The sequence below is a fragment of the Onychomys torridus genome, chromosome 13, assembly GCF_903995425.1.
Source record: "Onychomys torridus chromosome 13, mOncTor1.1, whole genome shotgun sequence".
In the NCBI taxonomy this organism is placed as follows: Eukaryota; Metazoa; Chordata; class Mammalia; order Rodentia; family Cricetidae; genus Onychomys; species Onychomys torridus.
Genome location: NC_050455.1, coordinates 47277899 through 47304916, shown reverse-complemented (window position 1 = coordinate 47304916; position 27018 = coordinate 47277899). Strand labels below are relative to the sequence as shown.

The following is a 27018-nucleotide window of genomic DNA, read 5'->3' as shown; positions in this document are numbered from 1 at the left end:
CACACACATGCATACATACACACACATACATACACACACATAATATACACACATACACACACATACATACACACACACACTGAATAATAAATAAGTAGATAAGTAGAATTCTATCTAAATATTATCATTGTGGCTAATTAAATCTTAAATATGTAAATACGTAACTATAAAAAAAAAAACTAATTGTTAAAACAAAAGGTGATTCCACGATCTTAAACTTTTAGAAAAAGAAAAGTTGAGGTTCAACTAACATTTACTGTCGATGCGACTTTATCACAGCGGTTCTACGGAGAGCGGATCACCAAGACCCTAGCAGCTGGCAAAGGAAATGAACAGTGAAATAGTTGTGGAATCCATCTTAGATAGTAAATAAAATAATGGAAGTTCCAAAAATCAGGCATAATTTCATTATTTCAAGCAACAATAAAAAAATAAAATAATAATACGTAGCTTTTGTAAGTAAAATGAACTGGTAATTCAAATGTCACTGGTGGCCCCACAAATGAATGCCCTTTGGGAAATCATGTGGAATCATGCTATTTTACTTTTTTACTCCATAATTATAGTTCTAGTAATGTATTCTTTGGATACATTTAGCAAAACCATCCTTGCTCTGTTTTGTTGCACTTACTGTTAAAGGAAAGTATATAGACAAAATCTGATGGCTACACTAGATTGCAAAATATCACCCTCAAAAAGCATGACAAAGCAGAAACCACAAATTAACTTTTCAAAAATTATGATTTACAAAAAAACAGAAGTCAACCCAAAGTCCATCACCAAGTAAATAAGGTCAATAATGGCACTTCCAGGAAAGACACATGACATGTAGCCTCCACAAATGCTTTGACCAATGCTTCTGTTGCCAAATTATTAAACCCATGTGTTATGTTGAATATATTTAAAATGATAAATGCTCTTTGAACTTTAAAAACAATTCAGTAATCATAGAAAAACAGACAGGTAATAAAAAAAATATAGTAACTTTCAAATTATGACCATGGAATTAAGAATATGAATGAGCAGATCCTTTAAACATCTTCTTATGTAACAGTTTCTATTAAAAAGAAAAATGAATGAACACACAAGCACTCACTGACAAAATAGTTTTCACAAGTTTCCAGATCTCTTTGACATCTACCCTCATGTCTATGTCCCTTTATTTATGTCTAAAATTAATTCTTCTTGTCCATTTGATCTGATTCATTACAGACATTAACATTCTATAAGCAGGTGCACACCCATCTCAAATACATAATACTATGTTTTAATTCAGCGAGCAACAAAGTCTGTGCATCATTCTATAACTTGCCTTTTACTGAAATTCTTTAATTCTAAAATATTTGATTATGATGTGAAAAAAAATGAAGGTCTTAGTAAAGACACACTACATGCAATTATATTGTTTATATTTTGAAATTTAAGTATATTAAAATATAAACTTGATGAATTTCTTCATAGTAAACCAACTTGGTAGGATGGAAAAACTATCTGTAACATATAGAATAACTATATTAAATAATGAATAGTCCTGTTATAAAGGTAATAGAGTAGGAGAGTTTCAAGTCGCAAGATACGAATTCACACAGAAGGAACCATAATGATTGATGACATAGAAAAACATTCAACCTGACCAGTAATCAGGGAAACAAGTAGATGCCACTTCACGCTCATTTCCTTGGAAATAAACTGGTGAAGTAGAGAACTAATTATGGTTATCTGAGTAACGTGCCCTGGAGTAACGCCTCTACCAGAGGGATGGCTCTAAATATGTTGAGGGTCAATGCTGCATTAAGTCTTAACTAAGCATGTACGTATGCGGTGTCCAGAAGCTCCACTGAAAGTAACCCACAAATGCATTAGAGAAATCAAGTTTGCAGGAAAAATTATTTCTCAAGATTAAAAATGAATTGAAAATAATGTGACTTCTACATGTAGCCACCTAATGGGTTGTTTATGGAATAAGCATTTACTTAAGAGCAGTTCAGTGTTTATTCTCTAGATGAAACATCTATAGAAAACACTGATTTCAGCCTGAACTGGCCATCTCCTATGACCTGTTGGTGCCCAGCTGTCATCAGAGAGGCGGCATCTAGCAACTGATGGAGGCAGAAGCAGACCCATAGACAAGCATTAGGAGAATCTCAGAAATTCTGCAGAAGATGGGGAGAAAGCATTGTAGGAGCCAGAAGTCAAGGACTCCACCAAAAAAAAAAAAAAAAAAAAAAAAAAAAACCTCACAGAATAAACTACCCTGGACCCATAGAAGCTCACAGAAACAGACTGACAACCAGAGAGCCTGCATGGGACTGACCTACGCACTCTACATATATGTGACAGTTGTGTAGCTTTGGTCTTTGTGTGGGACTCCTAACAGTGTGAGCAGGGGCTGTCTCTGACTCTTATACTGGCTTTTGGGACCTCATATTGGGTCACCTTTTCCAGCCTTAAAGCCTTAATACAAGGAGAGGTTCTTAGTCTCACTGCAACTTTGATATGCTATGTTTTGTTGACATCCATGAGAGGCCTTCCTTTTCTGAATAGAAATGGAGGAGGAGTGGATGGGGGTGGGGAGGTGCAGAAGGGAGTGGGGAGGGGGTGGGAGAAGAGGGGAGAGGGGAAACTGCAGCTGTGAAGTAAAATAAATAATTTAAAAAAATAAAACACTGATCTGACCTGCCCACATTTAGTCAACATTTCTTCTTTAGTTCATAGACTTGACATTGATTCAAACAACGATGCATGATGTGTATCTGAAATAATTCTTAGAAACAGCATTAAGGATTAGCTTCATTTCTAAAGACCTGTCCATTTTAACACTAAAAACATGATAGGGAACTGGAGAAATGGTTGGTAGAACCAGAATTTGGAAGACATCACAGTTTGGGTAAGATTTTAGGGCTTGGATGGTTGTGAGAAACTTCATTCCACTACTCAACAAATCAACAGACATTTCCAGGAACTTAAAAGGTAAATAGTTTTGTACGCTTCCTCTCAGATCTGCTCAAACAATATAAAATTCATTTAACTTCAAAAATATTTAACAGATGTCATTGAGAAAGTTTAAAGATGATGATAATTGAGATAACCTTGTAGCAGGAATCTTAACAGGTCTTATTAATAAGAACAAACCTGGAGCCAGTTATTAGGGGTGAAAGCTGGAAGATCAGAGAAGCAGAACAAGCCATACCTTCCTCACCTCACCAGTTCCTCAGCTGATCCTGTTTCCTCAGACTGGAAGACTCTGAGTCCTCAAATCTGAATGGATCTTAGCTGAACTGCTGCTAGAAGCCTAAAAGCTTAACCAGCCAAATGCTTCTAGTTTCTGGTTTTCACGTCTTATATACCTTTCTGCTTTCTGCCATCACTCCCTGGGATTAAAAGCTCACTTTCTGGGATTAAAGGCATGAGTCACCATGCTTGGCTGTATCCTTGAATACCTAGAGATCAAGGTAGATCTCTGCCTCTGGAATGCTAGGATTAAAGGCATGAGCTACCACTGCCTATCCTCTATGTTTAATATTGTGGCTGTTCTGTTCTGTGACCCCAGATATGTTTATTAGCTCGCACAATATTTTGGGGAACACAATACCACCACATAACCTTTGTCTTTTTATCACCATTTTATTTCACAACTGATGGGGGTAAAACCTACTCTCTATTTCTACTTAGAATTTCCAAGTGAAAAAAAAAAAAATGAGACCCTAAGAGGTTTTGTCACCAATTAAAGACTGGGAACTTCCACCAGATGCTCTGGCTGTAGAGAACACTTTCATGTAAGAAGCCAAGAGCATCCCCAAAGTAAGCTTGTCTGCCCTGCCGTATCATTTTGAAAAATCAGTGACTAAGTCTATTTTTCTTCTCACAGTACCTTTATTTATTTATTTGTTTGTTTGTTTATTTACTTATTTTTAGTTCTATAATAGATTGCTTCATGAAAGCCAGAAGAGGGCATTAGATGCCCTAGTGCTGCTGGAGCTACAGGTTGAGGAGGTTAAATGGGAAATGTCCCCCACAGGCTCTGGAATATGAAGACTTAGTGGCCAATTGGTGACACTGTGTCAACTGAGGATGTGGGCTGAGGTTTGTCAGGTGAGATGGTCTGAGTGTCTTAGCACAGAGGCAGCACTAGCAGTGAAGCTAATGCAGTCCTTTCCTACCTCACATTTACCAGTCCCCTGTCCACTGAAAGTCGCTCTGCATAATAAAAGCACATTGCACAAGTACAAATCTCTGTAGGAAACAAAGCACCACCATACCGGACCCTACAAAATACTGCCCACCTGTGTTGTACATGGTTAAGATGTTCACTCTACCCTAAAGCCTGGTGTGATTCCCTTGTGGTGAAGTCCATGAGAGGAAGTGAGAATGCAGAGGGCCTCATGCTTTCATTCAGTCTAGTAACTTTTCTGAAGCTTACTTTTTTTTCAGTGCGCCCCACATACAGAATTCAGCTCCATATGTGGGTATAACTCCATTCAGGCTTAATTCAACAATTAGCAGAGCAATGCATACAAATGGCCGATCCCACGACTGCATTCTGCTGCAGACTGAATTAATTTAGAATTGAAGTCACGTTTTACTGAATTATGTTCTAAATTAATAATGTCCCAGACCTCTGCTACAGACAAAATAAGGTTAATTGCTTCAACAGCAAAGTGCATACAGAAATGAGAACACCAGGGAAGCTTAGAGATTGATTCACTATTTCATAGACATAAACACACACCTATAAATCCAGTTCCATTAATGGACATACATATCAATATATATCATCATATATATTTTGCAATGTATATATGAATGCGTGCATGCTTGATATGTATAGTGATTCATGAAGAGAAAAACTGACCACTAACAGGTGGGCTAATATACTGCGCAAGTTATGACAAATACAAAAAGCTAGATTTGTCATATTATTATTTAATTATTATTATTATTGATAACTATTTACTATGAAGCATACTTTTGAAACACTTAGATATAGACGTCAAAGACCACAAAATCTACACAAATACTTCCATCAAATTGCTACTGAGAATTTTTAAATTATTTTATTGTTATGAAATATTTAAATGGTATCTTTTTTAATTGTATCATTGTTGTGATAAATAACATATACTAAAAGTTGACCGGTTTTAGTCTTTAAGCCCTTATTCAAACATTCTCTACATCTTAGTAGCTTCCAACACTGTTTAAGGAGAGACAAAGAATCTTTAAATTCCTTAGGAACCCAAAAGAAATGGCTATGTTACATGTTTCTCTACACAATAAATTGTTCCATTTGGCCTACCTCTAAATTTGCTGTTTGATTTGTGTCATTTTATCCTGGAAAACATATTCAGTCAAATTTTGCATGTGTCAGGATGAAATGATTGATGGACAAGTAGAGGAAACAAGAAGAATCAGGACAGTCTATGCTGAATACAAGGACATTTGCTGTTGCTTTGGATTTGGGAGGGTAGTTGTCAGTTTTAAATTGGTGTTGTATGCTGTGACTTGAAAAAGGGAAGTTCTAGAAAGACTTCTACGGTATGATTCCAGTTAGGCATTTTTAAAAATCAGAACAATATTATGCTTGTATGGATGCACATACATAACCAAATTATAAAAATATGAATGGAAATATGTTTACAATGTTGAGAATAGTGGTTACATCTGGAGACTTGGAGAAGAAATTGGCTGCCAAGGGTATCAGAGAGCTTCAACATAAGGCACACATTTGAAAATAAAGGTCTTAAGCAACACTGATGAAAAATTAACATTCAGGAAATCTGTGTTGCCAAATTAACCAATGTATTTTCGTAAAGTTACTTAGTTTTACAGTTACAGAATTATATATTTATTGAATGACTAAAAGACTAATGAGGAAATGAGCAAGGATTATGAGCATGTAATGCAGAAAAGACATAAAAGCTGTTGCAAGGAAACATTGAAATCCATCAAAATTGTTGACAATAAAGAGTGTTAACATCCACAACGGCCAAAGACATGTAGGAAGGAGCGCTCTAGTGCAACCGGTGAGGTTTGAAGTTACAAAAGAAACATAATTGCAGTGGCATTTATACTACATACATGAAGGTATGATTATGCAAAGACAGTAAATGTTACTTATCCATGCCTCTACATATTAAAACTATCACTATTGTAAGAAAGGGACCCCATAAAACTTAAAAACGTATCAATAAAAAATAATTGAACAAAAATGTGCATGGATCATGATGCATGGGGTTGGGGAGATCTCCAGAAATGTAAATAAGAAACATCTGGGAGATGATGCAGGACGGTGAGGGCACAGGATGTGGGGAATGCCCTAGAGACTCACAGACAGACCCTCAGTCTTCCTGGTTCTCGGCTCTGCTGTAAGGGAAGTGTTTGGAGCACTTACCTGAGACTTGGTAAGAAGGAGTTTGGCACAATGAGCAGTGTTTGTATTATACTGTTAATTCAACTAACTGACTTGCAATTATTAATTTTAGCACTTTCATTTTAGATAATTTTGAAATTAAGAAACCTGTTGTGTGGACATACCTGGAGCAGCACAGATAAAAGGCCCACTCTTCTTGCCTCCCTACCTCAAACTCCAACAGACCTCTATTCAAATCCTGAAACTCACCTGCTGCAGGACCAGGGCCTCAAGAGTCCCCTGGAGATGTCAGGCAGCTTCTGCTGCAGCTTGCTCAGGGGCCTTGGAGTAATTCTTCAGGAAACCTCTGTGGCAGCAGATTGCTGAATGATGCGACTTGAGAGACAGCAGATTGCTGAATGATGTGACTTGAGAGAATTTTCACATTGAGAGCCTTTCTTTATATACTTCTAGGTCATTTTAATATTTTACAATAAATAATTCCCCACATCTTAGAAAGATCTGTAAGAAAACATGCAGTGTGTGCTAAATAAGCAATGATTTCCTGAAGCATCAACACCTAAACGCACTGTCTAGCTCCAGGTTCGGGAACTGGGTGGACTTACTCTTCTACCAGACTACACTCAAGCCACAGGCATCAGTGGAGGATGCTCCCAGGTTCATTTAGGAGCCAGGGAGTTGGGGAAGGGGTTACCAGGTCTGAGACTGTGTGGATTGGCTGGATTTCCAACTACTTCATTTCTCACTGGAGTCTCTTGTCCCCCTTTCCCTGCCCTCACATCTATAATATCTGCACTGGAATGTGCAGAGTGGTCTTTTGTCTAATTATTTTTCTTGAGGAGTAAAATCCTCTTCAGTTATGTTGATTTCTTTTTTTAAGTGTCAACATTTAACTGTTTTTTTTTTCATTACTCTTACAGCATTCATTTAATTGATATTTTGTTGCTTAGTTTACTTCTTTCTCCTCTTCACATTTTGCTTTATTCAGTCTCCTTCCTGTCACCCTCAAGTGTAAGTTTAGGTCATTGATTTGAAGCCTTTTGTCATGCTGATGATCCCTTTACACTTTCTATTTGCATTTTAGCTCTGTGTTATATTTTATTTTCATTCAGCCCCCACTCTTTCCTAACATCCTTTACAGTTTCTTCCTTAGAAATTGCCTGGTTGTTATTCAACTTGCACATTGGGTAAAATAAATATTAAATGGGAGAAATCTATAGTGCCTACAAAGAAAACAACTGAGGTTATCGAATCAAAGTGAGGGTGAAGGAACTGGAATTTACCTCAGCATGTTCTTGTCCACTTTATTTTAACCTAGAAACTAATGTTTCATGGCTAATGCTTTACCACTTTTATGGAACCCAATCTTCAAATCATGCCTATGATTAAAGAGCAACAGTCTTCAAATTAGCCACCTCTTCAATTGAGTCCGTTTATGGTCTTAGACCACTTATTCAATATCCTAATCAGCAAATCCAGTAAAAGCAATGACATCCTCCTCACAGGGTACTGTGGAATCTAATACAATTACTTCAAAATAAAAGGTGATTGTCCAAAAGTCAGCAACGGAGTTACACAGGATCACTGATGTTTATAGTTGTTGCCTCTGTCGAGGTTGTCCATCATAAGGCGGGGATGGTATTCCCCAGACAGTAAACCTGAACCAATACTGATTCTATGATGCCAGGGTTTTCCAGCCAAGGAAGTTTTGAAACACACAGCCAGAAGTTGACAAAACTAAGTTCTTTGTTTTTAGAAGTTCAAATCACAAAGTCTCCTGATTTTGTTTTCTTTTAAAAGCAATGCAAATAGAAACACTGTATCTCCTTTTGTCAATTTTCCTCCAAAGAGTTTAGAAAGTAAACAAGAGAGGCATGACTTCACATTCTGTATGGTGGTTTGAACACAAATGTCCCCCATAGACTCATATATTTGCACTCTTAGCCGCCAAGCGAGGATGAACTGTTTGGAAGGATTAGGAGGTGCAGTGTGTCTCAATGTCTCAATGTATCTCTGCCAGTAGGCTTTGAGGTTTCAAAAGCCCATCTCTCTCTCTCTCTCTCTCTCTCTCTCTCTCTCTCTCCCCTCCCGCTCCCTCTCAGCTTCCTGCATATTAGGAAGTAAAGCTCCAGCTACTGCTCCAACACCATGCCTGTCCGCTTCCAGCCACAATGATAATGGACTAATGGACTAACCCTCTGACACTGTAATCAAGATGCCAACTGAAGGTTTTCTGCTGGGTTGCCTTGGCCGTGGTGTCTTTACAGCAAATCATGATAGGGGGAGAACCTGGTGCTTTCCTGCTCCATGCAGATATCTCTCATGTAATTTGCTTCCCACCACTGTTGTGACTCGCAAAGATTTATGTTTAATAGATTTAAATGTTCTATTCATTTCAAAATTTATACTCTAAAGAATAGCCTAAATTTTTAAGAGGCAAATTGGCATATCCAAACGGGACTTTTACTAAGAAAAGTAAATTTGAAGTGAGTATTTATTTAAAAGGAAATAAAAAGTTTCCTTTACATAGCAACGTGTTATGAGACAGTCCTTAAAATATAATAGTTTCTAAAAAGTAGGCTCAGCACATAAGCATACCTTTGAGGCTATATGTTTTCTATAAAGCATGTATCATACCACAGACATTTTCGTGTAAACTCTAATGCACTTTTCAAAACCCCATGTTGTTATTATGGTTCTACCCACGTTGCATCATGGGAATTCTTGTGTTTCCTCTTTTAATTGTATTTTCAAAATTCCAAGGGTGATAGGAACAGGAAGGTTATAAGCACCTGATATGTTTCTGCTGGAGGAAGAGTTAATGGGACGAAATGAGAGAAGAATCAAGAAAACAGTTCATCGTGTAGCTCCAACACAGAGTCTGGTGAGTTCTATTACAAGCCTTTGGTGAGCTATTAATAGGTTCAGAACATGAACACGTAAGACCATGTCATCGAGGACCCAAATTTTAACTTGTGTAGATTCTGCAGCCAAAGGCAGGAACAGCCAAGTTTTTGGACAACGTAACTAAAATATCACTGGAGAGACAACAAGGCAACCACATTAACGGGCAGACATAGGCAGGAACATGCTATTCCAAAGCATTCAAGTGGAAACTAGGGAATAAGCATTTCCAGAGTCTTACATTTAAAAGGTACCCCGAGTATATGTCATCAGACTCAAATTCCTCTTTTATACCTTCTGCTTCTTTGCTCCTTTCCATAAAGCTACCTCACTCATAGGAATATCTGATTTCGGTTCCACACGGATTATGTAAACTGTTGAGACTTAACAAGGGCAAGAAATTGTGGGATTGAAAATGAAAAATTATCAATCATGGGAATTAAGTAAGAAACCCAAACTCTCTCCTGCTCCTTTGTTCCTCCTTCTCTTTTAATGCTTTGCGTTAATTTGAAACTCATGTAGCCCAGGCTGGCCTCAGCCATTTCTTTAATCTACCATTTTACCAGCTGACATGATTTTTAAAGGACACTTGCATTTATGTCTTGTTGGCCTTCCACTGACTACCCCAAAGCTCCCCTCACAATAAAAGTTTTAATATTATCTTATCCCTTAGAAATATGGATTACACATAAAACACATAGGATGGAAAACTATGGCTTAATTCTGACCCCAAAATTTAAAAGATAAAATTACTTTTTCTAAAACTTTAAGTGACTTTAAAACACCATTTATCATGTGACCCAGTCATTCCATTTCAATATATTTACTCTAAGAGAATAAAAAAAATGTATCTTCACCAAGACTTATACAGATATGTTTATATTAGCAGTAATCATAGCAGTCCAAACATGGAGGCAATTTAAACGCACATCAGTTGATGAAAAGACAATCACAATGTGGTACATCCAGGGATGGTGACAGGGAGCGGCTGGAAGAAGGAAGGGTCGGGTGGGGGTAAGCGGTGTAATTCTATTTCAAGTAAACACATTAAAACATAATAAAATAAAAATAATAAAAATAAAAACATTACTCATCAAAAATATTGATAATATGATGATTAATCATGTCGTAGAAATAGAGACTCTTAATTTCTTTCAAAGAAAAGGAAAAGGTGAACATACAATGTGACCACAAACATGATGGTGACTGAATGAAGCTGGGTACACACTAAGCTTACATGATTTCATTTATAGGAAGTGTTCAGGTAAATCTACATGGACTGAAACTTAGTTATTGCCTGAGGCTAGAAATGAAGAGGGACTGCAAAGAGGTATGAGAGATACTTTGAATTGATTAAAATGTTCTGAAACTCAACCATGGTGATGGCGGTACAGTTCTGTAAACATATTAAAACCAACTCAATTGTATACTTAGCATAGTTGAACTTTATGGTATATAATTCATAGCTCCAATAAAGTATGACAGAAAGAAAACATGCATAACATCCTTTTCAATTCATTACTTTACATAATGATTTACTCTAGGCAGAATCAAGCTGACATCTATGAGTGCATTTTACTAATGAGAAATAATTAGGCTATATTTGGAAAGTGGTCTATAGACGACACTTGATCTTATTATCAATTTAATAATTTTAAAAATTCTACTACATAAACCACTGATTTTGACCTCAGGAAATTACAACTGAAAAGCTACTGGGATTAGGAATTATCTGTAAGTATATAGATTGGGCACTTACTACTTTAACTTTTAAAAGCCAGTTATTTCTACAACAAATTATTCAGTTTTTATTCTGTGCTGATTATGTTTATATTTGATTCTTTCCATAGTAGAGTACTCAGGCATGCTATCTGGAGTGACACAATTTTAAAGTTCTGCATCCTCTGTAAGGATATAACAGAACTCAGGTATGCTTATAACAGGTATGTTTCTCTGTCAATAACTTAATTGAACCTCTGACTTGAGAAACTAACTCCAAGAAATGTGGTATTTTTATAATTAAAAACATCATATTTTTACTTACTATAAATATCTTCAAACCAAAATTATAATGGTGATAGATCAAATGTACCATTTGATTAGCTCGTAAAATTATCTTCCTTGCCACTCCCATTAATATGTTCATGGCTTTCACTGTTGATTCTAATGATTTTTATCAGACTACTGACATCAAATTCTGAATAAGAGTGAGTACATAAGACCTGGTATAAAATTTATTATTTGAAATAGTTTATCATTTAAGTCCTATTGAGTTCCCTTGGACTTATCTACACTTCTCTGACATTCCAGTGTAGAGACTTCCCACAAAAGGAGTTCACAATTTTCTCTTCGTTGATGATTTTAAAATATTTCTCAGCAATGCATATTGGTGTTTTGTTTAGTTGTATCTTAACTTGGTGGTGAGTAAGTCCCTGTCAGTCTGAAGGTAGGCTTCGTATTTTACTTCTGATAAATTTTAGTTTATAATCACTGGGGGAAAGCTAAAATAAGCCATCTACTATATTGTTACTTAAATTTTTTATTGAGATTTAAAATAACTTAGTTTTGTTTACCTCATTTCTAAGATATTTTCTAAAAGGCAAAGTACATTTCAGCTTGTGTTCAACTTTTTTAGTCTGGAAAATAGAAAGACATCTACACTGCCACTAATATCCCATTGTATTACTTCCACTGATTCAAGTTCATAGCTCAGTTACATGTGAGTGGGCTCCTGGAAGAATATTAGGAAACATGGACAAAAGGAATCTATGCTTATTATAATTTCTGCTAAAAGAAAATGATAGAAAAAGAGCAAACCTGAGATTTTTAGAGCTTTTTATAAAGTGTGGTGGATGTAAAATTCTCATTAAAGATCTTGGCTTCCGTGGGTTGCTTTTTTTTTCAGAACCACTAGAATGGCTGCCCTCAGTTTTCAGCTTGCATAAGACACCCCTAAACATTACGGTGTTATATTACATATTAGTTACCCTCCAGAACCAGAAAGTAAGACCTTATCCTGAAGATAACACACACTTTAAATCACAAAACATAGGGAAATCAAGCTGGTACTGACATGGAAGCCTCATCCTTATTGGCCAGCTTTCATAGTGCTGGAAGGTTCCATCCACAATACCAGAGGAGAAAAGCAATCATCAATCATAATCAGCTATGAACTCAGAGCTACAAAAATTAATTAATTAATTAATTAATTAATTAATTAAAAACAAAGAAAAAATGGCTGCCCAGACAATTCACTGGTGTAATAGTGCCACAAAGACTGTGGAAGTAACAGGCCACTTTCTGGCTGGATTTAAGGCCCCCTCCCCAATATGAAACCACGAACTTGTGGCTAGAGAAGAACCTACCACTATTACTCTGTTAAATGGACACAGTATTAAACCAACTCCTAATGACTTATCAATATACCCGTAGATCAATGCACCTCTCAATCTTCACTAGCACAGCTTCTATTTGCAGTGGATGATGATTAGCAGAAAACACACAACAGTTAAAAATGAAAAATATTTAAAGACTGTGGGGTGCTCACCCCTAAACGGGACATCTATATCATGTCCTTTCCTCCCAAGGCTCAGGGACCTTTGCAAAAGAGGGGGAAGAAGATGGTGAGAGGCAGAGGCAGTGGAGGAAAGGGTGGGTTTTGGCCATGGGAGGGCAGTTGCACAAATGAACCCACATCAGTGATAAGAGCATGCACAAGTCTTGAACAATCCCAAGTCAAACAAGAAGCCCATAGTGAAAGACAAGAAGCCCATAGTGAAAGAGGAGGTGGCCTTAACACCCACTCACCTTTGAGGAGCTATCAGTAATGGGTAGCTTCTGGGAAAACAAGAGTCCTTTTTTTTTTTTTTTTTTTAAGATGTGGCTCCAGGTCGGCTGACCAAGTTTCAATGGATGATCATACATCCATGAATATATAAGCAACACAATTTGGACTCTGGGTTAACAAAAAAGAACGCCAAAAAGGAACTGGATAGGTAGTGAACTGGGGGTGGATCTGAGAGGACTTGGGGAAGGAGGGAAATATGATAAAATAAAAAAAAACATATTGTATAAAATTCTTAAAAACTATCAAAATAGAAAAAAAATGAATTAATTTTTAGTTTTCAAATACAGTCTCTATGCTTGAGGTTAAATCTGGAGCTATGAATTTTAATGGAAAATGCCCAAATACCTTTATCTCACCAACTCCTTACTTCCCCTATCTCCAGCTGTTTACACACTACATGTTAACATATAAGCCACCAGGAAATCTAGTTAAGGCATGATGATGTAGGCTTTGCTGCATAACTGGTCACTCCTTTAGTTATGCCAGATTGAGGCAACAGAGCTTAAAAACAAAAAGAATCTGGAGCAATATGACCTCATGTTGGCCCTCTTAATATGCCTTTGATGATGATCTCTCTCTCTCTCTCTCTCTCTCTCTCTCTCTCTCTCTCTCTCTCTCTCTTTCTCACCCCACCCCCCAGATAGTGACAATACAGGCCTAAGTTCAGTACTGGCTTTTCACAACATGTGAGTTAAAGTATAAAGAGTTAATTTAGTGCAGATTTGTTCACACTAACTATGAGATGAAATCAAGTGCCTCTTACTGGACAAGTGTGTACTAACCTATCCAATCCCCAGGGTCTTTCCAGCACTACCACATAATCACTCTATAAAAGTATCTGGGTAGCTTTGAATGGCTGAGCTCCCATTTTCTCACTTTCCTCAGTCCAGGGCTTGGCATCAGAATAAAGATGAAAAGGACACAGTGATGTGCTCACTGGAGCTACACACTGAAAGCACTCTGCATTAGATCACGGTCTCCATTTGTCCAGGGGAACCTCTAAACCTCTTTTTAGGAATCTCCTCCCCACACCAAAAACCTAAGGGGATTGCTATTCATCCCATCATTTGTAAATATTATAAATATATCTGGATTATTTCCCTTATTTAGTTTACTTCCCAACAGGAACAGCCCTTTGTCTACTATTTATTCAATTAAAATCATTAAACTATCTAAAGTGGTGTAATTATTATTAAATTAAAACATCCCCTTAGTAATGAGCTTTGATCTAAATAGGCTGTTATGTATTGCTTTACAAGTATTTTAAGACTTCTGTATAGATTTTTAAAATATGCTTGTGGGGCTGGAGAGATGGTTCATCATTTAGAAGCATATGTTATTCTTGCAGAGGTCCTGAGTTTGATTCCCAGCACCCACACACTGGCTCACTACTATCCATAGCTCCAGTTCTGGGGGTTCAGACAACCTATTCTGACCTTATAGGACACTAGACATACATGTGGTATGCATTCATACGCACAAGTAGACACTCATGTAAATAAAATAAAAATAAATACATCTAATCTTTGATGTGCTGTTTATGATTCAGTTAGTAAAACTCAAAAAAGTAAATATTGGTAATTAATACAAAGATTTCTTCTTGCAGATTTGTCCCATGGTAGGATTGTCTCAAGTCTAAGACACAGATAAATACAGGAGCAAGGAATTCAATATGATCAATACTTAGAGCAAGAAACTATTATTGAACTATTTCTGTTCTCCAAGCCTTCTGCACTGTAAGATGTAAGGGCCACTGGTGAGGATTTACAGAGTACTACAAAATAGGCTTTCTTATAAATATTTTGCATATGGAAATGTAGCTAGGTAAATAAACAGGTAATAGAGGTGCTTCTTTAGTTAATTGCTAGCAATTAACTGAATTGAATAAGAACACAAAATATGGAGCAATTAAAGAATCCCAGACATGTCCATTTGACCCCCTAAATCTGTGAAATATAGTACAGTGTTATGAACCAGAAAGAATACTTAATAAAGTACACCTTAAATAAATGATAGATAGGTAGGTAGATAGAAAATAAGAGAAAATGAAATAAAGAAAAATAGGCTTTTATTTAATCCCAACACTCACAAGGCAAAGGCAAGCAGATCTCTGTGAGTTTGAGGTCAGCCTGGTCTACAGAGCAAGTTCCAGGGCAGCCTTTCTCCTTGATTTTTCTAATATTCTATCATAATATGTAAAAGTTTGGGTATCTCTTTATTGATGCAACCCAGAGCATGGTCAAAAGGGGGATTGGCACATGTTATTTACAGGAAGGTAAAACAACAGTATGTTCTTAGCCAGTGGTTCTCAACCTTTGTAATGCTGTAATACTTTAATACAGTTCCTCATGAGGTGGTGACCCCCAACCATAAAATTATTCTCATTTCTACTTCATAACTGTAATTTTGCTATTGTTATGAACTGCAATATAAATATCTGTGTTTTCCAAATGGTCTTAGGTGATCCCCCTCCACCCACACATAGGATGGCAACACACAGGTTGAGAATCACTGCTCTAATCAGAGGTGAAACATTCTATCTTGTGGGGAAGCATGGTAAGCTCAATAAGCAAACAACTCAATGGCTTCAGAAAGTCTCTGAAACTGACAATATTTATTATGACCCTTCCTCCCCAAGCATATATAAACAGAAGAGACTGCTAAAAGACACTCACAGATAAACTGAACTACTTTGAAGCAGGGACCAGGCCAGACTCAGACCAACTGGTCTGCCTGGAAAAAAACATCCTCCAACCCAATGAGCTGTTTACAGGCTGTGCACTGTGTCCCAGGTTCCCTTTTGCTGGTGGGAGGGCTTCGATGATGCATCTGTCTGAGCATTCTGCTCCCATAAGTAACCCCTTCTCCATATTCTTGTAAATAATCCCAATAAAACTCACTGATTCCAAAAGCTGGACTTTGATGGTATCCTCCCTTTAGTGTTATGAGTAAGTAGACCCTTGTTCATCTCTCCCCAGGAAGACTGCCACATGACATTTAGATGTCCTACTTGTCATACATTCTCTTTCCTTCATCCCTGCCTAAGATTTCTGCTCTCATGTTGGTTTGTGAGATGATAACTTATCCAAAGCACAGGTCCCAAATTATTAACTTGTTCAATTTTTTTTTCACAGCATATAATTTTTGATTACAAGGAGAAATGCAAGTGGAAAAAAAAAAAAGTATTGACACAAAGTTCCATACTCTGTACCAAATGCTAAACAAAACGTCTACTTGTAGTCAGAAGTTTTTCCGTGTCCCACTCTGTCCGCAGCTGCTCAGACCCAAGTAAACATACAGAGGCTTATATTATTTTCAAACTATGGCCATGTCAGGCTTCCTGGTAGCTAGCTCTTATATCTTAAATTAACCTATTTCCATTAATCTATGTTTTGCCACGTGTTCTGTGGCTTTACCTGCATCCCATTTGTTCCTGGGGCAACTGGTTGGCGTCTCCTCTCTCTGCCTTTCTCCTTCTACATTCTAGTTAGAATGTCACACCTAACCCTATCCTTGCCATTGGCAAAACAGCTTTATTTATCAACCATTCAGAGCAACACATATTCACAGCATACAGAACGATATCACCCATCATTTCCCCTTTTCTTTCTATTTAAAAGGAAGGTTTTAACTTTAACATAGTAAAATTACATATAACAAAACAGTTATCAAGCAAGAATTATAGTTATAATATCTAGTCTATTTGTACTTGGCAAAATTAAAGAAGATATCCTATCTATCCTATATTTGTGACTCTAAGGTTTCATATCTAATTTATCTTTTATCAAGGAAAATTATAACTATCTACTCTTCAATTACATCAAAGACCTCAGAAGGACATAATAAAAGTTCAGTGATTACCTTCCTATGGGTCCTGCATGTCCAGTTGAAACAACATTTTGTCAAGCAGTCCAGGCAAGAAAAGTTTCTTGCCTAAATGGCTATTTTTGCCAAGAAGATAAACTCCATATGTAGTGTCTTTGATGCCCATCCTCCTCTCTGAAATAAATTGGCACTTCCAGGAGCAGACATGTCTCATGGTCTAGGAAAGTCTAAGTTTATAAAACATTTTAAATGCCATATTCTATAGGTCTTTGAAATGTTTGAAAGTTACCTACCTAATTGAATTATATCTATGTATACCTAGAACACTTAGCATGATGATAAGTTTGATTATCATAGAAGACTAATTATTAATCTGTATTTCCTAATTATCCATTACAATTTAAATGAGCTGCATAAACATAATACCTTAAACAAGAGTAGAAATATACATATAGAATAACAAAATTAACTTTAAATTTGCATCAATAAACTAAAATCTATACAAATGTAAAACATTTTAAACAAGTTGCTCTTTAAAAGTAGGTTCAACAATCCACCCTTTTATCCTATCATATCTATATACTATGTTTCTCTATCATATCTCCCATTCTTCTTTTAGGAAGAGATTGAATATGACCAATAACAATTTGCAACCAACAATCTAAACAAAGACAAATATCCATAATCCATTTTGTGAGAATGTGGGCGTAGTGTTCTAGGCTATTTACTGCTGATAAAGGGAACTGGTAATCTTATGTGGACACAAAGAAAATTTTAGGATTATGGTTAAGTCCTGACTAGTGTAGTCTGTGAGGCTGTATTCTCTGAGCCAGTTGTCTTGAAGTTGTTTTGGATGTTGGATCATCTGGGCCAGACATAACTTTTGTAAATTATTCAATTTCTTCCCTCAATGCTGTCCCATGCATTCATGGCTGCCATGTGTCATAGAAATAAGGTTTGGTTGTCATATAAACATTGTCTTTGTATTTCAGCATATTCACCTTCTCCAAGAAGCTGATCCTGGGAAATTTCCACACCTCTAGTCCTAAATTATTGTTCTATGGTTTTAGCCTCCTCTTTAAACCATGTTCACCATTGTACTTGTGCCCAAGCCTCTAGGACAACTGTAATTAATTCTTTCCAGGCCTGAGGGATAATTCTATTACAAGTTGACCACAAGTTTAACATCTACTTTACAAATGGAGAATGTATACCATATGAGACTATAGCTTCTTTAAATATCCTTAAATCTAATATTTCCACTGGAGTCCATCTAGCTTATAAATGCCCTTGAGCAGGTAGTTCCTGTAAGGTTACCGGATAGATTAAGTTTGGTTGTTTGAAAACAGGCTGTCTCTCTGTAACCATATAGTTTAATCCTGAAACAATTTCACTTTTAAATTCTTCTGTATGGGTCTGAATTTCTCTATAATTCATTTTAACAGGTTTTTCTAAAGCTTTTATCTCGGCACTTAAATTGACCAACCTTTTTAATGCTAAAATAAAAATGATTAAGCAAATAATATTCATAATTGATGTTACGTACATCCCATCAACATTAATTATTCTCTAATTTAATTGTTCCGTTTTCAGACTGCCTAATGTGTTATCTAAAGAGACCAAATTCCTTCCCTTGTAAAAAAATGTTTCCCATTTTTTATGTGGGGAAAAAATCTCTTTTAACTAATTTCACCATTTAAGATACCTTAATTGACTTATCAAGTCTGTGTAGAACAGTAGAAGTCCAAGGGAATTTCAAAGCAGCTACCTAGTGTGGTGGCAGTCCAAAATGGGAATCCAGAGAGAAAGAGAGAGAGCCCACCACCCACCAGGAGAACAAAAAGCTAAAGAAAGTCCGGCCACATACTTCAGCCTGAGCCGTGCAACCAGGCCTGTGCCAGGGCTCTGTAAACCCATAAGCATTCAGGCTGCCTGTATCTCCAGCCAATTGAAGCTCAGGTTATGCACAGCATGTAGCTCTGGTGGAGCTGGGGCCTGCAACGCCACAGGCAAGTGGCTTTTTTTGTGAATTCCTGCCGCACAGTTAATTCCAGTACCAATGATAGAGACCTGGAGTTCTGTACAGTCAGACAGACAGTGATAGAGCAGTGTAGGATGAGGAAGTGAGGTAGCTGGACTAAGAGCCAATGAGAGGGCAGAAAAACAAGGCATAGAAGCCTGGGTAGACAAGAAGTTGTTTTCCTTGGAAGCTGCAGAGTTGGTGAGGTGAGGTTACCCTGTGACTTTCTGTATTTCCCTGATCTCACTAAGGCTTTAACTAAATTTCTGGCTCTGTGTTTTTTAATTAATAAGCCCTTTTAACACTTGTGTTACATCTACTAATATGAAAAACTCTCATTTGATCTTAGGAAGAGTTTTATTATATAGCCCAGGCTAGTCTTGAACTCATAATTCTCCTGCTTTAGCTTTTGAGTGCTGGGATAACAGTTAAACCTCTAATTTAAGTAAAGAATTGGTAAGTGATTTAGTCACTACTGTTTACCATTCTGAGAAAATTATCTACATATTTAGCAACAAGCAAAAAAAGACACTGGCCTGCTTTTCTTTGGCTCAGTATGTGGATTTTATTATTTTAATCAAATATAGAGATATAGGACAGTTGTAAAGAGTTTGACTTGTAGTTGAAAGTTTTCTCTGGTCCCACCCGGCCCCATGGTCCTGCAGCTGCTTCTAAAATAATCACTCAGAGCCTTAATAGTAATTACAAACTATGTGGCCTATGGTTCAAGTTTCTTGCCAGCTAGCTCTTTCATCTTAAATCAGCTCATTTCTAAAAACCTATATGTTGCCATGTGGCCATGGCATTATCTATCTGCTGACATCTTGTTGCTCCTCCAGCAGCAGGCTTGTGTCTCTCTGCCTCTGCCTTTCTTCTTTCCTGTCTCTCTGCATGGATTTCCCACCTGCCTCTAAGCTGTCCTGCCATAGGCCAAAGCAGCTTATTTACTAACCAATGGAAACAACACATATTCACAGCATACAGAAAGACATCCCACAGTACTTCCTCTTTTCTGTTTCATCAAAAAAGAAGGTTTTAACTTTAAAATAGTAAAATTACATATAATAGAAGAGTTATTAAGCAAGAATTAGAGTTACAATATCGAGTCTATTTGTATTTGGCAAATTTAAAGAAAATATTCTATCTATTCTATATTTTTTAGTCTAAGTTTTCATATCTAATTTATCTTTTATCATAACCAAGGAAAATTATAACTAATCTCCAACTGCATCAAAGACCCCAGAAGGATATATTACCTAAGTAAACAGGAAATGCTTTGTAAGCAACTTCCAAAAATCTAGAATGACAGAGACAGCTGCCTGCCTAGACATTCACCCAAAGTTCCTCTGAAATGTTGGGGCATCCATCTTCAGCCTATAGATCTAGAGTCTCTTGATCACTTTTCCCTGTGTCCTATAGGATGTCTGGCAGTCCTCTGCAAAGCAGGAATCTGAAGGACAATTTCACCTTATTTTGGCAAAATTTAGTGGTCATTTTCCTATGGGTCCATATTATCAAGCAGTCCACATGAAAACAGTTTCCTGCCCAAATGGCAATTTTTTGGGGCACCAAATGTAAGAGAAATTGCTAAATGGTCTTATTACTAAAAAACCCAAAGCCAGATACTGGGGTGAAACCAAGAGATCAGAGAAATAGAACAAGCCACGGCCATCAGTTCTTACCCTAGGAAATCCTCAGCCCAAGAGAGAGCTACTTCCTGTATACTCATGCCTACATCCTTTCTGTACCCTGACATCTCACTTCCTCTCTCTGCCCAGCTACATCACTTCCTCTTTCTACCAGCTCTATCACTTCCTGTCAGTCTGTACAGACCTCCAGACCCCTATGGTTAACTAGTGCTGGGAATTCAAGGCATATGCCATCACACCCAGCTCTGTTCCCAGTGTGGCCTTGAACTCACAGAGATGTGGGTGAACCTCTGCCTCCTTAATGCTAGGATTAAGGGTATGTACTACCACTGCCTGACCTCTATGTTTAATATAGTAGCTGACTTTTTCCTCTGATCCTCAGATAAGCTTTATTGAGGTGCATAAATAAAATAACACCACATTGACTAGAGTGAATGAAGCCCTGAGCATCATTGGAAAACAGTAATATCATGATGTCCATTTCAGGCTAACATAATTATTGCACTGTTTTGCAGAATTTGTTATTTTTATATATTTTGGATTTTAAAGACTATGATGTAAAGAACTTTATTCATATTATTATTATTATTATTATTATTATTATTATTTTTATTTTTATTATTATTATTATTACTTCAGTAGTAGGGTTTTTTGTTATTTGTTTGGTTTTGTCTACTAAGAGCTAGCCATCTCATAATAAGTTGGAAATGAAAATAAGACATCCAATCCTAGCACTCAGCACACACAAGCACCTCAATCTATCACACTTCCTGCTTTGTCTAGTGATTGGCAGGTTAGAGGGGAGCACTCCTTGAAAAACTTTAATGCTGTCTCATCTGGTTCTGGTTCTGTATCATCTACAGAGTGCTTTTGGCCCAGGAGTCATTCAACAGATGTTTGACTGATCAGTGCTACTGTGTTTGGGGGTCCATACAATCTAATAAATAGATAAGCACAGGTTATCATTCAATACTAGCCTAATTGAGGGGAGGAGACAGAAAAAGAGTTCATATGTAAATGAGCTGCTAAATACACAATATAATGTATGCATTTTGTAAGGGTGAAATGGAGATTCAGAAAGACTGAGTACTTTGAAGAGGCAGCACTTAGCTCCCTATCCAAAATATCCATTCAGTCACTAGCAGTTTTAAAATACACATTGGATTAATATCTGGGTAATAAATGCCTAATCTGTTAAGTACTTAGTTTTTTACAAAATTGGGTAGCTGACAATCTATTTCCTTTTATTCAAAATCTTAATCTTTTTAAATATGTAATAATCAAGAAGGTAATTCTGCTCTACAGTTAAGTAGTAGCTAGCAGTTAAAACTCATATTGGAGAAAAAGAATAAGGGGAATAACTGGACACGTGGTGATTTACCCTTGTCTAAGCAACTAACAGTAAGAAAGTCTTCTTTGATGGAGAAGAACAATGCCGTTACCAACCAAAGGCTGGCACATTTGGTGATAATCCACCTACTGCAGCATGATGTCTCCCACAAGTGTTATAGGATGGGCAGTGAGTGATGTAGTCTAGACTCATCAAGTTAGCCAATCAAGGCCCTTACTCTTGTAGATGATGCTTTGGAGGGCTCATCCTAATGGACATTTTAAAGTCTTCTGTTTCTTCTGGCCAAGACACAGAGTGTGATTTGTTCCTTTTCTTTCTTTACTGGCTCTGTCAATGCCTCCCCCAGTCTCTGCCCACTACCTGAAACACTATTATGTGGCTGGAGACTATCTCCCCATTCTTAGGAACCAAGTTAAGCTTCTGGACATTGGGAAGTTGGCCCCAACTTCCCCTACCTGGGGTTTTACCTTGGGCAAGGATTTTTAATGTCTGGTGTGACAATAGACTCCTCACGATGGCAAGTCATTGCTTCATGACTTGTTGTCATAGCCATTTATATAGAGCAATTGACCACTGAAGGCAGGTTATTCTAGCCCTTAACACAAGATCCATAAAGTTGACTACTCAGATTTTTAATGCAATCATTTAATTATCTCATTCCTCACATGAGAGAGATAGAGAACCTGTCATCAGGGAAGAAGCCAACACTAGAGTCAAGATCACAAAATATCCTTTCTTTCCTCATCCAGGAGTTCATAAGGGAGGGGGCTGGCATGGCAGTTGGAGTAACAAACTTACACCCCTGGCTATCTGCCTACATTTTTACTCAAATTCTGACTGCTATACTGTATTGCTGGCAACGTCAGTTCTCTTCAATAACAAAGACTTCCCAGTTCAGAGTATATCCTTGTGTGACTAGTAGGAAAAGTGAGCAAGAATCCAACATGATAAACAGGGAGGAATGTCAAACTCTTATTCAGTCCATGAAAAACCTACTCATAATTCTAACTTTGCTCCCTTAAGCATGGTGAGAGGGCATAGCTCATTTGGAAAATCTGACCCACAGTCCAAGACCCAATACAGTGAAATGCTTTGTCCCCTGACTGCTCTTACCACACCAGGAACATTCTATATGTAATTATTTAATCCCCAGCCGAAAGCTAGCAGACAATGAAACCCCCACAGTATGTTTTTGCCCTGCTGAGGTGTTCAAGTATCAGTTCCACAGAAAACATTTTCAAAGCTTTTCATGTCATTTTTCCAAGCCACCTTCTCAGTCATGCCTAAAATGCCTACATTTGAATATTCACCATCTAGTAAAATATAGACCTGTCCAACAATTCACATCATTCAACCAGGACAACTTTGGTGGCATAGGTAGAGTTTCCAGTCTTGTTTTGTTTGGGTTTTTAACCATTTTTTTTAAATACATTCCATGCCTTTGGGTGGTTTTGACTGTCATCTATTGCTGTTGGATTTTCCTCCACACCATCAAGTTGCTTTTATACTAGTTCTTATACCCATCAATGGCTCCCTCTGAAGAGTAGTGACAGCTCACAGGAGGATTTTTCCATGAGTTCTGCCTTATGCTAATAGTAAATGTTATAGGAGCTATGGTCGGAAAATAAGGTCAGTACAGTTACTGCCACTGAACTGAACATATAAGAGTCATTAAAATAGTCAATTTTGTCGTCTATATTTTTATACCCACACAAAGTATAGGCCAATTTACGGAAGCCAATGAAGTCAAGACAGGGAAAAAGCCAAATAATGGACATGGATTGAGAAAGTGGCTTTGACTTTCTCAACTGGAGTTTTGGGAAAGCATTCCACCTCGATACTTTCCATCATGGAGTCTAGGGGGGGAAAGGGGACTACTGTCAAATAGCATGTAAGGGGGAAAAAACGTTAAACCCTAGCCCTCTGCTGGTGTGATTGAAGGATTGCTCTGTAGCAAACAGTGGCTTTAGATTTTTGCAATAGGCAATCTGGAATGAATGTTGTGAATGTGTGTACTGGTTCCAAACACCTTATTCTGACCACTTTGATGTAGGACACTCAAAACAAAACAAAACAAAACAAACAAACAAAAATTGTAAAACAACAGATGATGAACGGAGGGTCAGGGGCAAATACAGAAAGGATTCAGCATGGAGCAGATTTCAAACTACTCAAAGACACCACAAGGTGGGCGTGTTTCAGAAATACAAGAAACAGAAGTTGAACCACTTGCAAGAAATAAGAAGGCAAAAATCCCAAAGAAATTTACAGTTCACTCGAAAGCTCCTTGTGTACAGTAAGATTCCTGGTTCACTGGACTGCCCTGGAGGTGTTCCTTTAGAAGTGCTTAATGTAGACACATAGGTGGTAAGGTGTCAATGTTCAGAGAACTACTTGAAAGAATAGAGGAGGAGGTGCATGCAAATCAGCCTGGTGCATTAACTAAGGGATGGAATGGAGAGCTAAGGAAGGGAAGGCACTTACCAGGCCACCTCCACAGGTGCTGAAAGAGGCCAGAGAGCCAGGATGGTGCAGCACCGTCCCAGTGTAAAAGCAGGCAGCGTCTGGCGGCGTTGGAGGGCGAGGGTCAGCCTCTGCCCGGGTGGGATCAGGACCTGGATGTGGCCACTGCTCCACTGCGAAGCGCTGAGCCAGGAAGCGGCCATCTCTCCGGAGCAGCAGGTACAGGTCCCTGGAGAGAGCCGGGATCCTCAGCAGCACCTCCTCCGTGCCAGGTTCCTCTTGCTCCGCCGGGGGCGGGGACGAGGGCGGTTTAGGGGGCGAGGACGGCTGCCACGAGGCCGGGGCTCCCGAGGACAGGACGGTATCTCCGCTGGATCCCCGAGGCAGCTCCTGAGATTCGAGTTCCTCCTCGTCCTCACCACCTGGCTGTGGGGTAGACTCGAACCAGGACTCTGACTGGCCTCCGGCGGCTTCTTCTAGCGGCGCCCGGGCCACCGAGCGCACTTCGCGCGAGCTGCCCGCAGCCTGCGCCCGGCCGCCGGCCCCAGCACCGCGCCCCCAGCCCGGGTCTGCGCTGCCCCGGCTGCCGCCCGCCGCATCCAGTGACTCCCGGCGCCAGAGTGCAGGAAACACGACTTCCCACTCCTCGAGGTCCGGTGTGAGCTGCAGCCCTGCGGAGGAGACAGAGAGATAGGCAAAGGGCTTAAAGTTCGGCAGTTCCATGCACTCAAGCATTCAGGCACAGGGTCCGCACAGATACCATGCGCTTGCACCAAAACGAGGGAGACCACCCGTCTAGTTCCTGAAACTCCTGCGTGACCCGAAGTCTGACAAACTTAGGCATCTTTCAAAATAAAAGTGTGGCAATGATATTTTAGCATGTACTAACTGAAACCGGTAAGAGCTCTAGCATAAACTCAAAAGTAACACATGGCATGCTTCCCGGTTTTCCTCCAGGTACGGTAAACACAGCTTTGAACTATTACTTGGGGTGGGGTTGTGGGAGCAGATCATTTTACAGATGCTAAAATGAGACCAAGAGAAGTGCACTTCCCTTGCGACCCTGACCTGTTCATCCACCCCACCAAGCTGTTTCCCTGCTATCCACAGATATCTGCTCAACACGCACGGATGCACAAGTTCTGCCTCCTGTGTATCCTTGGTCCGCATTGGCCAAGTAGGAGAGGAAACTGGAAAGTCACTCTAGAACGTACCTGAGATGGTCCCATGCGACAGGAAGCCCAGCTGGTAGAGGAGGCAGCAGCAGCAGCAGATGCGAGTCAGGCGCATCTCGGGGCCCATCTCCACAGTGCGCGCCTCCGGCGGGATCCACAGCGCACGCAGCCGCCTCCCCGGAGCGCCGGCGGCCAGGCGGCGACTGTGCCCGGGCCCTTTGTCTGCCAGGGATGGGGGGTGGAGGGGGCAAGCTGTGTGACTCCCGGAGCCCGGGCGGGGCTGGGGGTGGGGAGGAGCGGCCGGCAGCGCCCGAGCTCTCTGCGCTCCAGCTCCCCGGCGAATTAGGTGATGAGTCGACTTTCTGTGCTGCGGACGGTGCAGGAGTTTTCCAGGCCCGGCGGGCCAGAGCCGGAGCCCCAAGGGACAGTCCGGCAGTCCGCCGAGAGCCAGGAGATGCGGGGAGGGCCGGGCGGTCCCGGGCCGGGAGGAGGAGTGCGGTCCCAGCCGAGGCTCGCCGCCCGCACCCGCGCAGAGCGAGGCTGGCGCCCGGGTTTGGACAGCTTGCTGTAGCAGAGCTCTGCACACTCCCCGGGACGCCGCGGCGGGCAGAGGGCTGGCTGGGGGAGGGGGCGGGAGAGCGCTCGCTCCACTATAGGGGTTGTGGGGTGGGGAGTGGGGGGAAATCAGGCGGGTCAGACCAGAATCAGGGACCCAGGGGTGCCCGCCAAGCGTGACGTTGCGGGACAAAGGTCCCAGAATACAGCACACGTGCTCACAGGCTGGGCAAGTGTTGGGACCCAAATTCTCTCACCTGACTCCTGATTGGCCATTCCGAAAGACCTAATTTGCATCCCCCCCCCCCACCTTCTACCTCCGGGGTCGGGGGGTGGGCTGTGGTTTAGGTAAATGCAGGTAGAGGCCTTTCCCCTTCCCATCCCACCCTTCCTCTCAGGCTCCTCCTCTGTCCAGTTTTGCCACTCTCTGTCCAACACACAAAGCAAAACTCAGTTCAGACTTGAGGATGGAGCTGCAGCCTGTATACCAGAGTTTTGTGATTTGTCTACTCGTGTCTCAGAACATTCCAATCCTGAAGGTAATAAAATCTCTCAAGGAGCATACCAAACAGGTTGCCAGGACATAACAGCAGACACCACTGACTTCAATGCCTTCTATGCTACTTTTTCTTGGCTCCCTGTTCATCAGGGTTTCTCTCCTCTTCCTCTTCCCCCTCCTCCTCTTCCTGGAGTAAAATTAAGGAGATCAGTGTGAAGAGTTGTATTTTAAAGCTCTCAGACCAGGTGAGAATATCTTGCCTCTTTTGTTTGCGTGTGCATAAGTGACATTTCCCTCCCCTTGGGTCTCAAACATTCCTCTTCCTTTGTGACTCTCACAGTCACATGGAAACTTTCAATCAGA

General features: G+C 39.5%; 1 protein-coding gene across 1 annotated transcript in view; it reads right to left on the bottom strand.

Annotated features, from left to right (window-relative positions):
• Adamts19 (ADAM metallopeptidase with thrombospondin type 1 motif 19) overlaps positions 1–26175 on the bottom strand; it is a 201636-nt gene extending 175461 nt beyond the window's left edge. The window contains exons 1-2 of the mRNA XM_036205317.1: positions 25641–26175; positions 24448–25097 (exon numbers count right to left, since the gene is read on the bottom strand). Coding sequence (XP_036061210.1) covers positions 24448–25097; positions 25641–25728 — 738 coding nt within the window. The 5' untranslated portion in view covers positions 25729–26175. The remainder of the gene's footprint in view (positions 1–24447; positions 25098–25640) is intronic.
• Positions 26176–27018: the final 843 nt, after the last annotated feature.